Genomic DNA, 21327 nt, shown 5'->3' with positions numbered 1-21327 from the left:
AACAATCACTTCACACAATCTTGGGTAGAAATTAAATGCATACCCATCAGCAAAAGTATGCAGCTGTGAAGTGGCGAAAGCAGTGTACTGTACTACAAGGGACACGTTATTTTCAACTGTGGACTGAAATGGATAAATGGACAGTACTTGAAAACCACAAAGGGAAAAAGTATACAGAGCTTACTTGCAACTTAACAGAGATCATGAGTAAAACGTAAACAGGAATGCTCAGGAGCCAGGTGCAATAATATCTGTCCTTGCCTTTACCAAGTACACACTCCATTCAATTAAAAGAGCAGGAAAATGACAGTCACTAAGAAAGAATTCCAAAACATAAGGAAAAGGAAAGACCCAAGGTCAATCTACCAGTGAAGACTGGCCATTATTTTGCAAAAACATTGTCAACATGCATAGAAATCAAAAGCATTCTGAACAGCTTATTCTACATTTGTGGTCTGGACATATGATGCAGGGCTCTTTTTTTCCCCACTGACTATATTCCCTCCACATCCAAAACACCTGGCCATTGCATATTGTGCGTCACTGACTTTATATTTGTGGATAAAAGGAGTACAGCTTAAGTTTAATAAGAGTAACAAAAATTGTTGTGAAAACTCAGCAGGTCTGGCAGCAGACTGTTCAGTTCGTGGAAAGAAAGCACAGTTAATGTTTTAGGTCCAGCGACCCTTCTTTATAAGATGACTTAAAACCATACGAGATTACTTGCTTACAGAGCAGATGGAGATTCAAAAAAAAAACACATCGGACTATCAGCTAGTTATGCTTCAGGATCTGATCTTCCATACAATATACAGAAGCCCCAGGAATTAGCTGCATGCATCCAAACTAAATAAGAACTTTTGCCATGTAAACAAATGAAATGAAATGTCTCTAAACTATCATTTAACCTCCCAGCAAAGATGTTAACATACCTTTGAACTAATGAGGGGAGCAGTAGCCTCCATGGCAGTGGAAATGAGAGACGCAAACTGCTCAGGATTTTGCCGTTGAACTTCACTGTAAAACTGAGCAAGCCAGTGGGAATAAGCCTGCAATGCTGCCAGAGACTGAGCATGACTGAAAGACAAGATTGAAAAGATGTCAACACAAAAACGTTAACACAAATTAACGGAAGTTGGACATTATGCAAACAAGTCCAACATCCCAAACCTGAAGGACAGTTCCCTTAGACAGCCTGAGAAAACAACACAAGCCAAAAGGCCTCCCCTTCTGTGCTGTAAACATTTTCCGACTCTATGTGACTGACTGCAAATCTGCCGGAGCCAGAGATGCTGAACCAATTTAAGAGTCCTAAAGCGAGGCTAATCAATGGAACCGAATCCATCCAGGGTGAAAAGGTTTTGCCCTACTCTTTCCCATGTCAGACAGTATTATCTACCAATTCACCAGCTGAGGTATTACGCAACCAAACCTCTTTAGTGTGCTTCAAAACCAGATACAGTTAGTGTAGCTTGGGAGAAGGGCTGTCTGGTTTTCCTGTGAGAAGAGTAACCTGGCTTCTATGCTATAAACTGAAAAACAACTATTTGGCAGGAGTCCTCAGGAGTTCAAACCAAACACCTCCACACAAAAGCAAAGCACTGAATATACTGGAAATCAAATTAAAAACAAAATTCTATAAATATTTAAAAGGCCAGGTAACATCAGTGCTGGTGGTGCGCAAAAATCATTAATTTTCAGGTTGATGACTTCTGTCAATTTTAATGCAAGGTCATTCAGATCGAGTCTTGCCAAACCCATTGATTGTTTCTTGCATTGTGCTTTCAAACACCTTTAAAACCTTTGGGTCAGCAGATGGCTCTTGAACCCACTACCTTCTAATTTGGGGTGAAGTCCAATTGATAATTGCGCTCAAACTTCAGACTGATTGCCCCAGTGCAAGCACGTGGAGCTGCTGTCTCTTGGATGAAACATTAAACCAAGGAATAATTTGCTGTCTTGATGAATGTAAAAGATCATGTGGCACTATGTTGCAGAAAAACACGGCCAATCTTAGCGTACCAGTCAATATTTCTCAGCCAGAGTCGCCCAAAAAAAACCCACCGGTCACCATCATACTGCTGCTTGTGGGATCTTGCTGTGCACGAGTTAGCAATCAGATTTCCTACATTACATTCCTAGCAACAGGTCTAGGACAATGTAGGGGTAACAGTGATAGAGCTTTGACAGCTTAGATTAGTTTCTTCCTATTGTTGATACATCAGGGCTGAACAAAGGAAGAGGACACATTTCACCCAGTTCTCAAAATCAATTTACAAAACAGATTTTGTGCACATGATTACTTACACATCAATCAGATCTGGCTTCAGCACAGATGGCACAGCCGTTTCCATATCATACAGCTTTATCTGGGATCCATACAACGTCACTTCAACAAGTCTAGGACAGAGTAACATGCATCAAAAAGCAAATCAGCAGGACCGTGGCTAGAAAAACATGTGCACAAATCTTTCCTGAAAGATTCCAAATTGGAAGAGGTACACATGCAAACTTTTGAGCAATCCCCAAGATAAGTTCCTAAATACAATTTAAGTTTGTATTCCCTGGAACATTCAGTTAAGGAGATTTGAATATGGCTTTTAGGATTTTGAAAGAAATACATCGGCTAAACAGAAAAATATTCTGCTGGATTTCTTCTAGTAGAAGAAGTCATTCTTAAAATGAGCAAACAATCAGACGTTAGGAACAATTCTTTACAGAAAGAGGAGTAGAAGCACAAAATTCTCCCCTATAAAAAGCAGACATTAGTTGAAGTAGTGATTTTAAATTAGGAGTTTGATAGATTTTTTTGCCAGATAAAGTGGTTATGGAACTAGAGGTTGCAAAGAATTACAAATTAATATCTCAACAGCACAACAGACTCAAGGCACCAAATGGTCCTCTCTCTATTTAAGGCAGCATGGAAATTTCAGGATACAAAGACACAGCAAAGCAATCCTGAAAGAAAAATTTTGGGACAGTGTGGTGTGGAAAAAATCTAGCCCCTGAACCCACTGTACATTCTTCACAAGCCAGACAGTGGAGACCCACAACATCTTCGCTGGACAACCACAAACATACGCAGGGTGTCAGCAGAAAGCAAGAGCGAGCCACGGCATACTTTCCCTCCTCATCTGATGGGGGCTGAAGACAATAGTAGGGCCCTGATGAAAATTGCCATTAGTACAGACTGAGCAACATCTCAGGATATTCCTGTTTGTACACCAATGCCTTGACCCACTCAGCATGGGGATAGCTCTAGGCAGGTTTACAGACAGTTAGATAAGCTGCACTTTTATCTAAAGCATGCTACATGCAAAGAATAAACCACATAATTCAACAGCAAAATGAACTACAAATTGGCACAGGGACTGTAACCAATTGTGTAGATTAAACATTCAAATAGCTCAGGGACATGTTAAAAGTTTGAACTAGTCCAAACATAAGCTATATTAAAATAAATGTAGCTATTGTGATGTGGCAGAATACAAAAAAGTAGTTCTTGAAGGCAGATGCAAACTGAACAAAAAGACAAGAGCTATTCAAGTGGTTAGTAGCTGCAGAATAGAATAAAACAAAACAACACAAAGAATACAAGTAAACAAATATCTGACAATGAACCGAATTCTCATTGCTGAGCAGAAGATACACTCACTGTGCATGCCTATTCAGTTACTGAAGGTGAAGGATAACCCTCTCCTGCCAACACAAGGTCAGCTACATTCAGTCACCAAATCGGTGAGTTTAAAAAACCTTTCCATACCTTTCCACAACTCTGAGTGCATCGTTAAACCTTGCTGCAAACACATCCCCAATAAAATACTCAGCTAGGCGACCACTAGTCTGAAGCAATGAGCTGAGGTCACGTAAGGAACAATGCAAACGTCGACAGTCATTCTCTGCTGTAATGTTCAATCTGTGAACTGAAGATCACAATTCATCAGCATGTAATAACACCCAAAGCATACATGTCACACGGTAAACATTTATAGTAGTATGAACCAGGAAAGCCATTTAGCTCTGCAAACCTGTTCTGCCATTCAATGAAATCAAGGCTGAACTGCAACCCAATTTCACAAGCCTACCTTTGCCACATATTCCTTAATGTCACTGGTTAAATCTAACATTGAACTTTTGTTAAAGTTTACAACTGATTCATCAGTTACCATTTGCAGGAGAGTTTTTCAAGTGCTGAAAACAGTATTTTTTTCTCTCCATCCTGTTCCAAATAATATCTTCAAAGCTTCCACCAAATCACTTCACCTTCTAAATTCTAGGAAACACAACTATTGTTTACGCAATCTCTTCTTGCAATTTAACTCTTGGAATCCAGAGATCATTCTACTATGCCACACTACTTTCTAGGTCTTCAATAGAACTTTCCTGAAAGATAGTACTCAGGTGCTCTCAGTACTGTGGGTGTGATGTAACCAGAAGTTGGATCACTGAAGTAGGATTTTAAGCTACTTATATTCTATTCCTCAGGATTTAAAAAAGCTAGCATTCTGTTTTACCTTTTTGATCTTGACACATTAATGTTTGTACCTGCATTCCCAACTTTGTTTCCAGCTTTTCACCACTTCAGTTATTCTGCTCTTCTTTATAGTTTAAAATTGGATGAACAATTTTTTCTACATTAAAATCCATTAGGGTTCTTGTGACCCAGTGATAGCACTCCTACCTCTGGGCCAGAAAGTCACAATCATAATTTATCTGAACAAGTTCATTCATTTTTTAAACAAAAATTTGTCACTGAAATTAGACAGACTTGTCCATTTCACAAACAAAAGCAGAAGTTGCTGTAAAAGCTCAGCAGGTCTGGCAGCATCTGTGAAGAAAAATCAGTTAGCGTTTCAGGTCCTAGTGACCCTTCCTCAGAACTAATGGTAGCTTGGAAAATATTGATTTATATGCAGAAGATTGGGGTTGCGGGGAGGGCCAAGGAGTAAACAATAAGTTGGGATAGAGCCCAAAGACAGAAGAACAGCTGGACAAAGGAATTAATAATGATCTGGCTAGGAGCGTGAATAGTTGTTGATGGAGACTGTGGCTAACAATAGGTTGTGTGTAATGACAGGATATGTAATAAGGCCAGATGTGGGGGGGTAGGGGGCTAGGACATGGAGAGTTCAGGCATCTAAGTTCTGGACTCAATATAGAGTCCAGAAGGCTGCAGGGTCCCCAAGCAGAAAACGAGGTGTCATTCTTCCAACTTGTGCTGAGCTTCGCTGGAACACTGCAGCAAGCCTGAGACAGAGGTTGGCCAAGGAACAGGGTGGTGCATTAAAGTGAAAGGCAACTGGAAGATCAGGGTATTTTTTGTGAGCAGAATGTAGATGTTCTGCAAAGTGGTCACCCAAACTATGCTTCGTATCCCCAGTGTGGAGGGGACCAGACTGTGGGAAGTGTAAGTAAGGTGCTGCTTCACCTGGAAGGATACTGGGGAGGGAGGAGGTAAGAAGGTAAAATGGAGGTAAGAAGGTAAAATGGTCCAGACTTGTCCATTTATTTAATTAATTGTTATATTAAAGCTATCTGTACTGTTTATAAAATCACCCATCTTGGTTATGTATTTTTCGTTACAAAGGTTGTTAAAAAAAGTACTGTAAATAGTTGGGGGCCTACCACAGATGTTTGCAGAAGACCACTAGTCACATTCTGCCAATTAGATACTTGCTAATCATTTCTTGCTGCTCAGCCAATTTCCTAACCAGATAAATAATTTGCCTTCAGTTCATGAGCTGTAACTTTAGCTAAACAGTGCCCTGAAGGAACTTGGTGACAGTTAGAGTTGTTGACAGCAGTGCAATAGATGGGTTTACAGATTCTGGAAAGCCCTTTGTCCAGATTCCATGTGGCAAGCTGGTCAAAAAGAAAAAAAAAGTACTTGGAATCCAAGGGAAAGTGGCAAATGGATCAAAAACTGTTTCAATTGCAGGAAGCAGTGGGTAATAGTTGACAAGTTGAGAGACTGGAAGGCTCTGCAAAAAGGGTGTCATTACAAATGGGGTTTTAAGAAAAAAAATCACAGCTATGCAATACCTTTTAAAAAAATTCTTAGAATTCAAATAAACCCATTCTTTTGAAAAAATGCGACCATTAGAGCTAACTTTATAAAGTTAGTAACTATGATTCTTTAGACTTTCACAACTTGAAGACTTAGTGAATAATATTTCATTCTTTTTACGTCCTTTAAGTTTGCTAGAGAACCCTGTATTAGTACTTTGATTTTCTGTACTAGTTTAAGATAGTTGAAGTTGTAAGCAACCTCTTACATTTGTAGCATAAAAGGGTAACAAACTGTTTCGACTAGCAGAAACAAAAACAAACATCAGCTAATAGATGGCTAAGGAAAAGCAAATGGTCAGTGATAAGCGTATGATCTAATGGAAATTTCAATCAAATTAAAAAATCAAGACACGAGTTCAAGGATATCAATTTTAGCTCCTGACTACTCCTTTGTTAAAGAAAAGGCAAAGAATATCTCAAACTATATTATCTTAGTTAAAAATTCAAAGTGACAATAACAGAACACAAACTGACAACTTAAGGAAAGTTAATAGGGCATCATAATAAAACAAAACTGCAAATGCTGGAGATCTGAAACCAAACTGCTGGAGAAACTCAGGTCTGGCAGCATCTGTGGAATGAAAACAGTTGATATTTCATGTGAAGTTGGCTCCTTAAGAAAGTTTCGAATGTTATGTTTTATTGCAAAGAGAACTGAATGCAAGATTATGCTTCAGTTAGATAGGGCATTGGTGAGATAGCGTCCAGAGTACTGTGTACAGTACTGATCACCATACTTACGAAAGTAAGTTAATGCACTAGATGCTGTTCAGAGAAGGTTTACTTGACAGGGTGGATGTGGAAAGGATGCTTCATTTGGTGGAAGAATCTAGAACTAGGGGTAAAGAGTTTAGTTTAAAAGGGGTCACCCATTTACGACAGATGAAGAAATATTTTTCCTTTCAAATTCCCTTCCCTAAAAGGCAGTAGATGAAATACCATTAAATATTTTTGAGGCAGAGTTGGAGAGCCGTGAAGTCACCTTTCTGCTTTAACAGATATTATTTATAACACAAAGTTTCCGGAGTCACTGCACTAAAATATCTCCTGCTGCTTTACTGGTTAAAGTCTCAAAATGAACAAGTTAATATTGGATTTGTATATACAAATCTTAACACCAAAGAACATGGTGTACAAAATTATGAGGGATCTACATGGAGTGAATAGGGACAATTAAAAGGCAATTAATGCAATTATAGATGCCCATGCTTCAATAAGTTCAAATTGGATGGAAACGATCATATGACCAAACCCCAATGACGTACACATCTGCCCTCCCTACTTCACAGCACCAGATATGGTGAAGGGGAGCTTGCTTAGGAATGATGAAGCACACAGTGTAAAAGTCCTTTAGCAATTATAAAAAACTACTGCCAATGACATCAGATGTGCAACTCAAGGCTCAAAAAGATGTTTTAATTCTGACAGAATCTATGTCCTTAAGGTTGAAAATTGACAGAATGGAGAAACGTTGCTCAACATCAAAAACAGAATAGGAGTCAAAAATAAAACAATTATACTTTTTGTTTTAAACAAGACAAACATTTGTGTTACAAGTGGTGGATGGAATTTTTAACATCACAGGAAGGTGCCTCAGAAGCAAGGCTGAAAAAAAAAGTTATATAACAATGGAGTAGACTTCCTCACCAATAATCGGTATTACATTGTGATGCACAGTCCTGACCAATAACTAGGGGTGCTTAGATATCATCTCATTACTAGAACCTGCAAGAATATTAGAATGTTTTCCCAAACAGGTTTACGTTTAATCTTGGAGTTTGCATGGTGCACCAATTTATCAGATTTATATTTAAAGCGTGTCAGCTGTTATTCTCAATTTTATTTTATAAAACCAAATACCTCAATATATGCACAACACCCAAGTTCATAGTAATATTACAGAACGAGGTTTCACATTGTCAGCTGTTAACAGGAACCCAATCCCATACCTTGTCCTGAGGTTACGACAAATTGTTGTAATCCCAAGTACACATCAAGGTTGTCTTGCAAGATGGGGAACTGGGAACAGAAAAGAGAAGATCAAAGTAGTTCTTAAACCAATTAATCAACCCCTCAAAGCATTTGCTCTAAGTAAAGGAAATTCTTTGCAGAGATTGGTTGCAATACATTAGACAATGGCCCCTTAGCTCTGAAGCTTGATTCTAACCCACAATGAAACAGAAGGCTCTCAAAGGTCTGAATACACCAGGCAGCGGACACTTATTTCATAGCCTAGGCTGAGTGAACTCCAGGACAGTTTCAATTCATCTTTTAGCAGTCAAATTCTCAGTTCAAAAAACCTCTGGTATGGAATATTACAAATTAGGTTTCTGCACTGGGTTGCTCTCTCAAAATAGAAACTGGAAAATCATTGGTTTGTTGAGGGAGATCTAAACCATGCTGAGCGAGAGACCTGGGAGCATTTGTTACTGCCTAGTGCAGAAACAAAGTGCTGCATTTCTCCTGATATACTCTGTACTTAAAAAGTCACACATTACACCAAACACAGTCCAGCTTAACAATGCATTGTACAAATGCTACATTCATGTGATCTAGTAACTATCACTTACGATTGTAGAAAACGCATGAGAAGGAAGGAGCTCCATCACTTTGGCCACAACCTCCAAGCTCTGACGTAGATGACGCTGCCATTCAGTCTGTTGCTGCAGTCAAAGAGAAGCAAAAATGTTGCAAGCTTCTCAAGCATAAACCGCAATAAACCTGCTGTAAAATGAGGAAGCTGTGTGCGCAAGTACGCTGCTTTAGTTGCTAATTTACTTGACTACACTACACATATACTCAAATAAGACAAAAAACTGCAGATGCTGGAATTCTGAAATAAAAACAAATTGCTGGAGAAACTCAGCAGGTCTGGCAGCATCTGTGGACAGAAAAGCCAGAGTTAAAGGTTTCAGATTCAGTGATCCTTCTTCAGAACTGTTTGTTTTTACGTCGCATATACTGGTTTATACTGTAAGGCGTTTTGGGACCCAAGGTCACAAGATGCACTTGATAAATGCAAACTTATTCTTTCTTTATTCAACTGAGGGTCCGTACACAAAAATAAATAAATGATGAATGGTAGTGTTGCAATAAGCAGATTAGACAGCTCTTTTGAAACAAACCAGCTCACTACCTCAGTCGTTTATGTAAAACTGCTACAAAAAAAATCACCCAAAACCAGTGCCGTATAATGACATGGGCTCTAATGGGTTGAATGATGCGATATGCAATTCCTGTTCTACAACGCTAGCCTTCAAGATTTGGACATCTTGCATTTAAAGGCATCACAAATATTTTACATTAACACTTTCTACAGCACCTTGATCTGAAAAGAACAATCCAACCCTATAGTTCTCAACACAGTCAAAATCAGTACCTTAAATGGGTGGTCAAGAGACATCAGAATCCAGTAAGCATCTTTAGAATTAAAGGGTATTTTTGTTTTGAATTGAAAAAAGAGGTAAATCCAAATGTCAGCTATTTTGAAGTCATTGAAAGCAAACAGGATGTTAAGCCCAAAAATACCAGTATCACTTGAATGGCTGACATTGTATGTAAATTTATAGCATGTGCGCGTTTTAGAAGAGACAAGAATGGAGACAAAAAATAGCAGATCTACAACTGTGGTCTTCCGTGGAAGAAAAAAAAATATTAAACAAGGGGAAATGAAAGGTCATGCAATTACTTTTTAAAATCAGCCCCTTCATACATCTTATGACGACATCTCCAGAGCAAGTGGAACTGGACATTCTGGTCCAGAGGTGGGGCACTACCACTGTACCATGAATGCCCTGTTAAAAACCATCTTTAAGCAAACTGTATGAACTGCAGGACAAAAACATAGGAACAGGATAGCTGGGTCCAGTGTTTACCAATAAACGCTAGATTAATTGCAGAGATGGGGGCAAGCACAAAAAGCAAAAGAAAGAGAGAGATTCTTTATTCCCAGTACATCCCTTGTTAGAATCTAAACTGTACGAGTTCAGAGCAGTATTTATATGGAAACCAATTAGGTGTAGTACCCACTAGTTGCAATGATACTTTTGAATAAATACTGCTCTGAACTCAGACAGTTCAGCTCCTTACAGGGAGTGCTGTAAACAAAGAATCCACTCCAAAAAAAATTTCTGCAACAACTGTACGGTAATAGGAAGAATCCAATGAACCAAGCAGGAAAATCTTGATCAACGATTGCTCCTAAACAACTAACAATTATCTTAGACTGGATACCAAAAAGAGCAGTTAACTCAAATTTGAAGATTCTTAACAAATATGAAGTTTAGTGCAATTTTATAAATCGTAATGATCATTACAATTTAAAAGGTAAACTGACTAGACCCCCACCTCTCCCAACTTATTCTGCAGAGATAAAAATATGTTTTGACATCAAGAACATTTATCTGAATTGGAGACTTACCAGGTCAAGTTTTGCTTCTTACTAGGCTGCTCAACAATAGAATAACTTGTCAAATATAGTATGTCGCATACCCTTAGTAATTCAGGGGGCTAATCCTCACCAATGTCCCCAGCTCACTTACATCATCATCCAGTGTCTCATCATCAAGTTCTTCCAGCTGGGCCTGATTAAAGCGGAACTGTATCCGACGTAAAACTTCGGTCAGCAGCAGAACTAGTGCACCCTTGTACCTGGGGAAAGCAAAGCAGTTGGGGCAATCTTAAGGCAATAAATCTTAGCACAAAACGACTTAGGGCAGAAAAGCTAATGTTCTCACTTAGTACAAAATCAACCACAAACTCTGCCTCCTACTCCAGTAGAAACTATTCTAGGTATATACAAGTATGGGAACAGTCTCATTTTAAGAATGCCTCTCAACACAAGTCCTGAACCTCTTTCTTGTACCTTTTTCTTGGACTTCAATAGCCCCCAAGAATCTTAGACTTGCCTAATCAGGCTTCCTTCCCTAAAATGAGGACATCAGACAACATTCATACAAAAGGACAGGAGAAAGTATCAAATCATAAGGTCAGAGGCGGAATTAGATCACTTATGACCTGGGTCATACAATAGTTTCTGGATGTTGTATTTTGGTTGCATCACATCAGCTCATAATACAATTATGTTTTATGCATCTCACAGGCTGGAAAGTAAGAGGGGAGGAAGAAATTCAGGTCTTAACCAGTGCTTTCAACTCAAGTGTGATTACAGATATATAGATACACACAGAGTGGTCTAAAGCAGGCTGAGGGAAAAAAAAAGAAAAAAGTTAGCTGGTGGAGCATAGGCAGACATTTAAGCAGATATTTCATAAAGACAACAAAAATTTATTCTTGTCAAAAATAAACTCCACGAGAAGGATGAACTACCCATAATTATCAAAGGCAGTCAAGGGAAAGTATCCAATCAAAAGCAATGGCATGCAAAGCAGTGGGGCAGTTAATTAGGGCATTTTAAAAAACAGATGACCAAAAAGCTAATAAGCAGGGGGAAAACTGATCATGAATGTAAAATGGCAAAAATATAAAAAAGTGTTTCTACACGCATATATAAAAAGAGTAGCTAATGTGAGTTGGAAACTCCAGGAGGCTGAAACTGAGGAAATTAATAAAAGGGGAACAGTGAAATGGCACATCAATTTAAAACCAGTATTTTGCATTGCTTTTCTAGGCAGAGGACACCATACACACCCAAGGTGCTAATGGGATGAAAGATTCTGTAACAATCTCTATCACAAGGGGCAAAGTTTGACAACTAAAAGTCAGCAAGTTACTAGGATCAATAGCTGCTATCCAGCAATGTTTAAAGAGGTGGCTGCAGAGATAGTGGAACCATTAGTCAAAACATTCCAGAATTCACTAAGTTCCAGCACATTTGAAAATTGTAAAATGTATTGCTCAGCTTCAAGGGTGTGAGACAGAAAGCAAGAAATTATAACCCTGTTAGCCTTCCACCTGTCATTGGGAAAATACTAGATTCCATTATTCAGGAAAAACTCACAGGGCCTTTAGAGTAAACTAATCCAATCAAACAGAGGCTCCATAGTTTTGTAAAAGGGAAATCACATTCAGCAAGTTTACTGGAGTTCTTTGAGGATATAATGAACAGAGTTGATAATGGGAAAAACAGAAGTAATGTATTTGGATTTCTAGAATACATTCAATAAAGATAGCACAACTGGTTAGGAACTCATGGCAAGGGGGATAATGTCTTAACTAGTGGAGTGCCACAAGACTTGGCCCTACACCACTAGTGATCTATCTATATTAATGACTTGGAATAGGGAGTAGACAGCATTGTTAAAAAAATCTTAAGGAAATAAATGGGCGGGCATATTGTGATGAGGACAAATTTGTAAGGGGATTTGGAAAGATTGAGAAGTTGGGGGAAAAACTTGACAAATGGACTTTAATGTCAGGAAGCACAAGGTCTCATTTTTATACAAAAGGTATACAATGATTCAAATAGAGGGAAACTCCAAAAAGGGTGCAGGACAGAGGGATGTGGGTGTTCTTGGCCACAGATAAAACAAAAGTTAGCATACAGGTGCAGCTACTTAAGGCAGCAAATAGAATTCTGGCCTTGATGGCGAGGGGGTTACAGTTTAAAGAACAGGTAAGTCTTACAACAATTGTACAGAGTAATGGTGAGACTGAACCTGGAGTACTATGTAGAGTCTTGGTCCCCCTATTTAAAGAAGGATTACTGGCATTGGAGGCAGTTCAAAATTCACCAGGCTGATTCCAAAGATGAAGGGGTTAACTTATCAAGAGTAACAAAACAGATCAGGCCTCTATTCATTTGGAAGATTGAGGGGTGATCTTATTGAAACATACAAGATTCTGAGAGAGACGACAGGGTAGATGTTGAAAACATATCTCCATGATGGGGAAATCTGAAACTAGGGGGCACAGTTGCGTAATAACAGGACACTCAATTAAAATTTAGATGCAAAGGAATTACACCACCTCAAGGTTAGCGAATGTCTGGAATGATCTTCCCCAGAGTTGTGGAGGCTGATTCATTTAAAGTATTAGAGGAATTAGTGAGATTTTTGTATTGTCAGGGAGTTAAGGGCTATGAGGAGATGATCAGGAGTCAACGGCAGAGGCATATCAGCTGTGATCTTATTGATTAGTGGAGCATCAATAAGCTTGACTGAAATTCCAATAGTAACAGCCCCTTCAGCAGTTTTCTCTCTCCTAAAACATCAGTGAAGAGAGATTTTAATAAAAGTGGCTCAGTACATTTGACAGTGTTTTAAAATTTCTGGGTTCAGCCATTTCATTCCCACCTGAAACTTATAGCACCTTGTTTTCACAATAAAGGGAGATGTATGTCATGAAAACAAAAATGTCACTGAAACAAAACTGATATTCACCAATTATCTAGTTAATCACAACAACGGAGGAGCCACTTGAATTGATGGAGCTCTGGCTGCAGGGTGACCAAAATTGGAACTGAATGACATTTGAGGAGGTGAGGTGAAGTGAAAAGGAAAGGTCAGTAGTGCTCAAAATAAGTGACAGGAAGGATTGAGGGGGGATTCTTAATTAGAAAAACATGTAAAATTTGAGCAAGTTACAAAATAGTGAGGAGCAGCGAACATTCGTAGAAGTAATTTTATAGGCCAAACAGTAATGGCAATGTAGATTACAGTAAAAACAAAAAATCAGGAAAATCTGAGGTACGTCTAATAAAGGGAATGCAGTAAATCATGGATAACTTCAATGCAAGTATAGGCTGGGAAATATCTAACAAGTACCAATGCTGCAGAAGAATTCCTGGAATGTGTTCAGGTAGTTTTTGAGCAACACATTGAGGAATCAAGTAGGACAGGCTATCTTAGATTTAGCATTATGCAATGAGAGGGGCCTAATTAATAATTTTTCTGGTGAAGAATCTTTCAGGCATAAAGACCATAACATGATACAAAACATTTCATTAAATTTAAAGAAATGCCGTTCAATTCAAAACTAGGGTCCTAAGATCGAAATAAGGACAACTGTCAGGGTGTGAAGGGTAAGTTAGCTGTGGTGGATTGTAAAAATACACTAAAAGACTTGATAGTAGGTACAGAAATTGCTAGTATTTAAATAATTAATGCTTGGTTAAAAATATACATTTCTTTAGGCAAAAAATACCCAAGAGAAAAAACCAAGAATACCACAGCTAACAAAGGAAGTTAAAGATAGCACTGATCAAAGTCTTAGAGTTGCCAAAAAAAGTACACCTGACTATTGTGATAATTTTATAATTGGCAAAGGAGGACCAAGAAATTGATAAAAACGATAGAACAGATATGTAAAACAGCAGGTAACAAAAACAGATCACAAAAGTTTCTATAGATGTCAAACAAGAAAAGGATGAAAGAAAATCAGAGTCTATTACAAGCAGAGACAGGATTACTTGCAGCGGGAAATTAATACAAATGTAACTCCACTGTTTAAGAAAGGATCAAGCCAGAGCGAGGAACCAGGGAACCACACAAACCTGATAACTTGACATTAGCAGGAAAAATTCTAGAATCAATTATAAAGGACGCGATTACTAGATATTTAGAAAATAAATTGTATGATTGGACAGAGTTGACAATTATAAAGGGGGAAATCACGCTTGATGTTGTTAGCGGAACTGATAAAGGGAACCAGCGGACATCACGTATTTGGATTTTCAGAAGACTTTTGATTAAGTCTCTCACAGGAAGTTAGTAGACAAATCTCAAAGTTCCTACAGGTATTTAGGAAGGGAAAAAAGTGAGCATTGTTCCTCTAGGGAGTTGGACTGGTGAATTAACAGCAGATATTGAGGAAATAGCGAGATAATGCATGATATTTTGCTTGTGTCTACTGTAGCGGATACAAAAACTTTTCAGTGAGAGCTTTAATCAGGGGGTGGAAGGAAGAGAGGAACTTAGTGAAATTATAATCATAAAGGGAAACAGTACTCAATGACAAGTCTCCCGGTCTAAATAAATTTCGTCCTATAGTTTCAAAAAAGGTTGCTATAGGAGACAGTAATGCAAACATTGGTGTTTATTTTCCAAAGGTCCCTCAATCCAAAGATTCCATCAGACTGGAATATGATCCCTCTAAGTGTGGGGGAAGAGGTGGGAGTGAGCGCAGGAGCAGAGATAAAGGGAGGAGGAGGAGAGGGTCAAAAAAAAACAGGAAACTATAGTCAAGTTATCTTGACATCTGTTGTGGAGAATGTGTTAGAATCGAAGAGATAACTGGGTACCCAGAAAAACTGAAGGTAACTAGAAACAAAAAAACAAAGTCAGTTTCCCTTTGGTGAAACCATGCTGTGTTTGACTAATTTGTTAGAATTCTTCGAAGCAGTACATGCACGGTGAATAAGTGGAAGTCTGTAGACTAGGTCTCTGTCTGATTTGCAATATGATTGATGGAATCCTGCAGGGGTCTGTGCCAGAGCCTCTATGTTTTACAAGCTACATCAATGATTTGGATATCAGGAGCAAAAGTATGGCAGCTAAACTTGCAGATGAAAGTCAAGAGAGGAAAACATATTGCGAAGACAATGGAGATTGCAGGTAATAGGTTGAGTGAATGGGCAAAAATCTAGTAGATGGAATACAATGTAGGAACATATGAAGTTGTTCACTTGGAAAAATGAAAAAGCAAAGCATTATTTAAATGGAAAACTCCAAGGATTTAGGTGTTTTAGTGCACAAAACCTTAACACACATTTGCAGCATGTAATCAAGACAGCAAATGGAATTTTTTTTCTAGCACGGGAAGAATTGAACATAAAGAATGTTATGTTTCAGTTATACATAGCATTGTTTGTGAGATATGGTCTTACCAATGTGTAGTTCTGGTCTCCTTGTTTAAAAGGATGCATATGTATTGAAGGCAGTTCAAAGGAGGTTTGCTTAATTGATAGCTTGAATAATTGGGTGGTCTTGAGGATAGATTGGACAGCCTGGCTTATTTTCACTAATTTGGAAGCGCAAGGGTGGCTGGATTGAAGGTATAAGATCCTGAATGGTCTTGACAAGGTGGACATGTGAAGAATGTTTCCTCTTGTGGGTTAATCCAGAACCAGTGGGCACTGTTTTAAAATTAGGGATCACCTTTTAGGTCAGATGAGGATTCCTTCCCACCCCCGTCCAAAAAAAAAGTCCCATTTGTAGGGTCTAGAATCAGGATACAGGCCTTATTTTGGTTTGCCTTTCATTCAGTCTGAAATTGGAAGAATGCCTTTACTGACAGGACTCCGAATCTCAAAATCTCAACCAGAGGGGCAGTGGACGAAGCCATTAAATTCATGACAGAGATTTAGTTACAAAATGACATCCAGGAAATGGGGATCACATCAAAATCTGGTACTAAAAAGGTAGCTGATCAGTCATGATCTCAAATGGTGGAGCAGGCTCATAAGGCTTAATGGTCTACTCTTGCTCCTATGTTCAAATAAGGAAAATCAAACAAACAATCAGAGCATGCAGGTTAATATGCTCTGTAGGGGTGTGCAGCTCTCTGCACATTTTCCATCATTGGTCCAACAAGCAGATGCAGCATTCTTACTAAAAGCAATGCACAAGATAATCTCCAGGCTATGAAACTCAGCTTACCAGCATACAGCTGCAAGAGAAAGTAGTGTTAGCACAAATCATCTTATAGCCATAAGTTTCTCAGATCACGTCAGAGAACAATCAAAAACTTGCTCACTACATTAACAAGGCACCATGTTCTACTCACATTGTGGAATTTACTTTTACGAGAAGCTCAGACAGGCAACAATGCAAGTTGCAGTTTCAATGTGAAGTCAGAACAGTTCCCACTTTGCAGAGTCATGAAATAATCTTATACAGAAATCTACTTCCTGTTGTGAAAAAGGCAGTAAACTATGTTTGAGTGATCTATAAAATCATTATTTATACAAGGGAATGACATCATGTTGAAGTGGCACCACAACTGTCAGACAAATTTGGATAGTTTGGGAAACAAAAACTGCACATCTCCAAGGCTGACTGTGGATCAGATATTGCCAGACCATGCAGTATGCACTGTTTGGCCAGTTCAGTCCCCTAACAGAAAAGGAGTACATGTAGATGCACCAGGTGAAATTCCTAGCAGGGTTTGTGCAGCTCAGATTGTATATCTACCAAATTTTGTTACTTCTGTCAACACTGAACCCGGTAGTAAATGACAAACCCAGGTCAGACAGCAGCTGTGGATAGAGGAACAAAGTTAGCTTTTCAGGTCAATTGCCTTCAACCAGAGTAGTTCTGATGAAAGGTCACCAATCTGAAACATTAACCTGCATCTACGCCACATTCCGCATGAGCTGTTGCACGCTCCAGCAGTGCCTAGCTTTATTTCAGATTCCAGCACCAGCAGTATTTCGCTTCTGGTAATTTGTAGGGTGCCTCTGTTATCTGAGACTCGTAATAGTACACTACTACAAGCTAGTCATCTGAAAGGTACATTCACTAGGTATATTTTGGGAATCCACATCAAGAACCTGCCTCTTCTGTGGGAAAGTGATTCCAACCATCAAATTTAGCTATGACTGTTGTTCAAGAAGTCATGAATACTCTTACTTGGTTTCTAATGGAACTGGCATCCCTACACTGGTTAAACCAAGTCGAACATCTTGAAAATAACCCTCAGCCTTCAAATCACTCAAGCTGGAATAGACTGGATAAATAATTGACTTCATCTACTACATCTTAGAATTAAATTCTCTGGTGATGAGCAGTCTTTAATAGAAAAAAAAGGTCCAGTAGTATTTCAGTTTGCTATCATTATTTAAAAGTTAACAACCTAAGTATTCCTTTCAGGTCATGATACATTTGAGAAAATAAGCTGACATCTAACCAATTAGAAATATTGGATTTCACAGACTCTCACAAGCAGGCTCAAACATTTAGCCAACTCTATAGCTCAATAGACATCATTAGTAATCTTGAATCTTTGAACTTATTAAATATAAGCTTCAGATTTTCAAAGTCACAGGCTTTAGTCAAATAACTGTAGCAACACCTGAAAGAAATAAATTGGTGGAAAGAAAGATGTTCATTGTATGATTTAAGAGAAACTCAAGGAAATTATAACTATGTGTCATGATTTGATAGGCATGGCAGAGGCAACTGGCGTTCAAGACATCAGACTGAGAACATTAGGGACTTTTAATTGGATGAGTGAGCTTTTCATTATCTTTATATTATAGTCTTAGGTTCGTGACAGTGCAAGTCACTATATCCTATCACTAATCTATTTGTATCACCACAGCTGTGGTTAAGAGACCAACAGAAAGCAGAATAATCACTGAATATGAATGGAGGAAATTCTATATTATATTTCTACATCGAACTACGATAAAGTTACCAAAGTCTAAGATTTAGATATTTTTAAATCAACCGTATCAAACAGATGTCATTTTGGACCACCATTTTCTAAATTACTTGGAGAATTAAAATAATTGATCATTTTATTGTCACTTCCCCTTGCAATCAACAATCATTGCAGCAATAAAATTAGAGTGGGGTTGAGAAGTTATACTCAGCTGGCTTTCGCTCATCTGACGTTTTGAGTTATTCAAATCAGCCGAACTATGTAGAGACTCCAGTTTTATTAAAATCATTGGGTAGTTATTGAAAGCCCAATTCCTGCTAAAAGCACTTATGATCCAAGCAATGAGTAAATACTGCACAGAATGAAAATTGATTTATATCTTATACTCAACTAATAGAAAACCAAAATAAAAAAGTGTTCAAGGCCAAGGATTAATAAAAATGCCCAATGTGGAAATGAAGTGGAGACAAAAACAAATGTAGAGACCTCCTCAAATTTTGACAATGCAGACTGTAAATCATTATTTCAGAATATTATGAAGTGCCCTATGCTAAACCATTCATCACAGAAAACAAGACAAATACTAAGGTATAGCAGCTGACCTGTTTAGTACCTCATCCCGATCAGCCAGCCGACTCTTGATTTTACTTGTTAGGTAGTCCAGAAATATTGTCCATATGTCAAGGCAGGAGAAATAACCCTCATGACTGGGCTGTAACAATAAAACACCAGAAGTTACGTTTGCTGCTTTTACCAACTGGTTACATATATAGAATTACATGGACATTAGATGCATATACATACAGACCATTTGACTCCAATAGTCCATTCAGGGTGCTAATGCCCCACTAAACCCATCATAACATTCCATTCCCTTTACCTTCAAATATTTGTCTAGCTTCATTTAAATTTAGCTGTACGATTCAACCACTGTGGTAACAATTTCCATTTTCTCAATCTTGACTGTCATATCCAGAATGGTGATCCGTTAGCTCAGTGAGGCATAGTGACCTTCATGTTACACCACCACCAGTCGTCTCTCTCTAAAAAGAGGCACAGCCCTACGGTCTCATAAGGCTACGGAAAATTTACCTTATCTGAGAGGTGAGGGGAGAGTTCATGGAGGACAGCCCTCATGGTAACCTCAGCCAGGGCTGGAACTGAACAAACTCTGTTGGCATCACTTCATGTTGCAAACCAACCACCGAGCCAACTAATGTGACTGACCCTCAAAAAAGATTTTTCTGAATCCCTTGTATGGCATCTTAGTGACAGTTTTACATTGATGAAATATAGCCTTGTGTTTTTCCAGAGAGAAGTATTCTCTCTATCCACTGTCAAAAGTTTTCACAATTGTAAATATCTCCATTAAGTCACTGGACATTTTGCCCAACAGAAAAAACCTGATCCAGCCACCAATCCTTTTGTGATTTGCAAATCCACACATTTCTGATGTCATCTTTGTACATTTGCTTGGCATCTTCTTCAATGTCTCTATTTTCATGATATGGCAATTAGAGCTGCACAGTAATTGAAACCTGTACTAAGCAAAGTGAATATGTTAGCACAACTTTCCTACTTTTCAATTCAATCTCCATAGGAACAAAGCCTACACCTGTTTATAGCCTTGCTAACCTGTGGCAAAATTTATGATTTGTATCTTCGTAGTAATACATGACACCTAGTAGTAAGTGATGCCAAGAGAAAATAACCTATTCTCTCTATCAAAATAGACATGTTCATTTATCTGCCTTAAATCAGAAGTTGCCAGTCATTTGTACATTGTTCAATGTTCCTCCTGTAATGTATTAATCCTCCTGTTTTGACGAACCCAAGCAACCTGATATGATCTGTATATTGAGAAATTGTGCTTGATTTCAAAGTTCTCATCTTTAAAGTTGTAAGCTGTAGTCCCAAAATTCTTCTTAGTGGAACACTTCTGCCACTCTGAATAACCATCCTTACTTCTACAGCCCTGCTTGGTCTTCAAGCCACTAACTAATTTTATCACTTATACCCTGATCTAATCTACTATGGGGCATCTTATTGAAGGCCTTTTAAAAATCCAGTTACATAACATCCATTATGTCAACATGTTAAGTGATTTGTCAAGCTTTTCTTGCCTCCCAACCCCCACTTCTGAAACATGCTAACTATCCAGATGTTGTTCTATTCTCTTAGCAGAAACTTCACTATTTTTCCCTTCAATGTTAATCTGATTGTTATCCCTTCATGAATATAAGAGTTACATTTGATATCTGCCAATCCTGACATTTGTTAGTAAAGTTCTAAAAGAAATATGACTCTTGCCTAAAATGGTCTTAGAAAACGTAGATGTAATCCTTCCAAGGCAGAGTTCTTCACCCCATCCCCATTAGATTATTCCAAACCATTTCTGATTTAAACATATTTCATTACAGTTACCTTTAGCTTGCCTCTTAATGGATCCATTCTCATAACCTCTCTATTGCCTGTAAAGTACTTATTTTGTTTTGTTATTTAATTTTCAAGTTCCTCTTTGCCCAAATTGTTGTTATTTCTCTCCTAATCTCTTTCTTCAGATTATGTACTCCTCTATCATCAATATATTTTTTTCAATTTTGTCTGTTTATAACCCGAGTTATTCCCTTTTGGCTTTATTCATTTCTGGAGTTCAATGAGTAAACTAAAGTTTGTTCTTTTTATATTTGAATAGTTTCTCAGCATCCTTCTGAACATCACAATATTACCCATGTTGATCTACATTGAGAAATGACAATTTGTTGCTCATTTCATTTTCCCCAAGTTCTATTCCCAGCCTTTTATATTCAGCTGTTCGGGTCTATTAACACGGCTTGCATATCATAGTTACTATAGCTTTGATATTACCCTAACTCATCTACTATTCATTCCTTATTATACAACAGACAAACCTTGTGGTTTGGCATTTAACATCTTAATTTAGAAAGGTGTCTAATACACATTAACAACTTTATT

At 38.1% G+C, this 21327-nt stretch overlaps 1 protein-coding gene across 2 annotated transcripts in view; it reads right to left on the bottom strand.

Moving 5' to 3' along the window:
• The window catches only part of xpo6 (exportin 6), a 109058-nt gene that overhangs the window by 34902 nt on the left and 52829 nt on the right, over positions 1-21327 (bottom strand). For both annotated transcript variants that reach the window (XM_020528600.2, XM_048609561.1), the window contains exons 9-15: positions 18954-19063; positions 10611-10719; positions 8640-8732; positions 8019-8088; positions 3764-3923; positions 2308-2400; positions 933-1077 (exon numbers count right to left, since the gene is read on the bottom strand). In XM_020528600.2, coding sequence (XP_020384189.2) covers positions 933-1077; positions 2308-2400; positions 3764-3923; positions 8019-8088; positions 8640-8732; positions 10611-10719; positions 18954-19063 — 780 coding nt within the window. The remainder of the gene's footprint in view (positions 1-932; positions 1078-2307; positions 2401-3763; positions 3924-8018; positions 8089-8639; positions 8733-10610; positions 10720-18953; positions 19064-21327) is intronic.

Source organism: Rhincodon typus, chromosome 21 (assembly GCF_021869965.1).
Source record: "Rhincodon typus isolate 14 chromosome 21, sRhiTyp1.1, whole genome shotgun sequence".
Taxonomy (NCBI): Eukaryota; Metazoa; Chordata; class Chondrichthyes; order Orectolobiformes; family Rhincodontidae; genus Rhincodon; species Rhincodon typus.
This window is presented reverse-complemented; position numbering and strand designations above follow the sequence as displayed.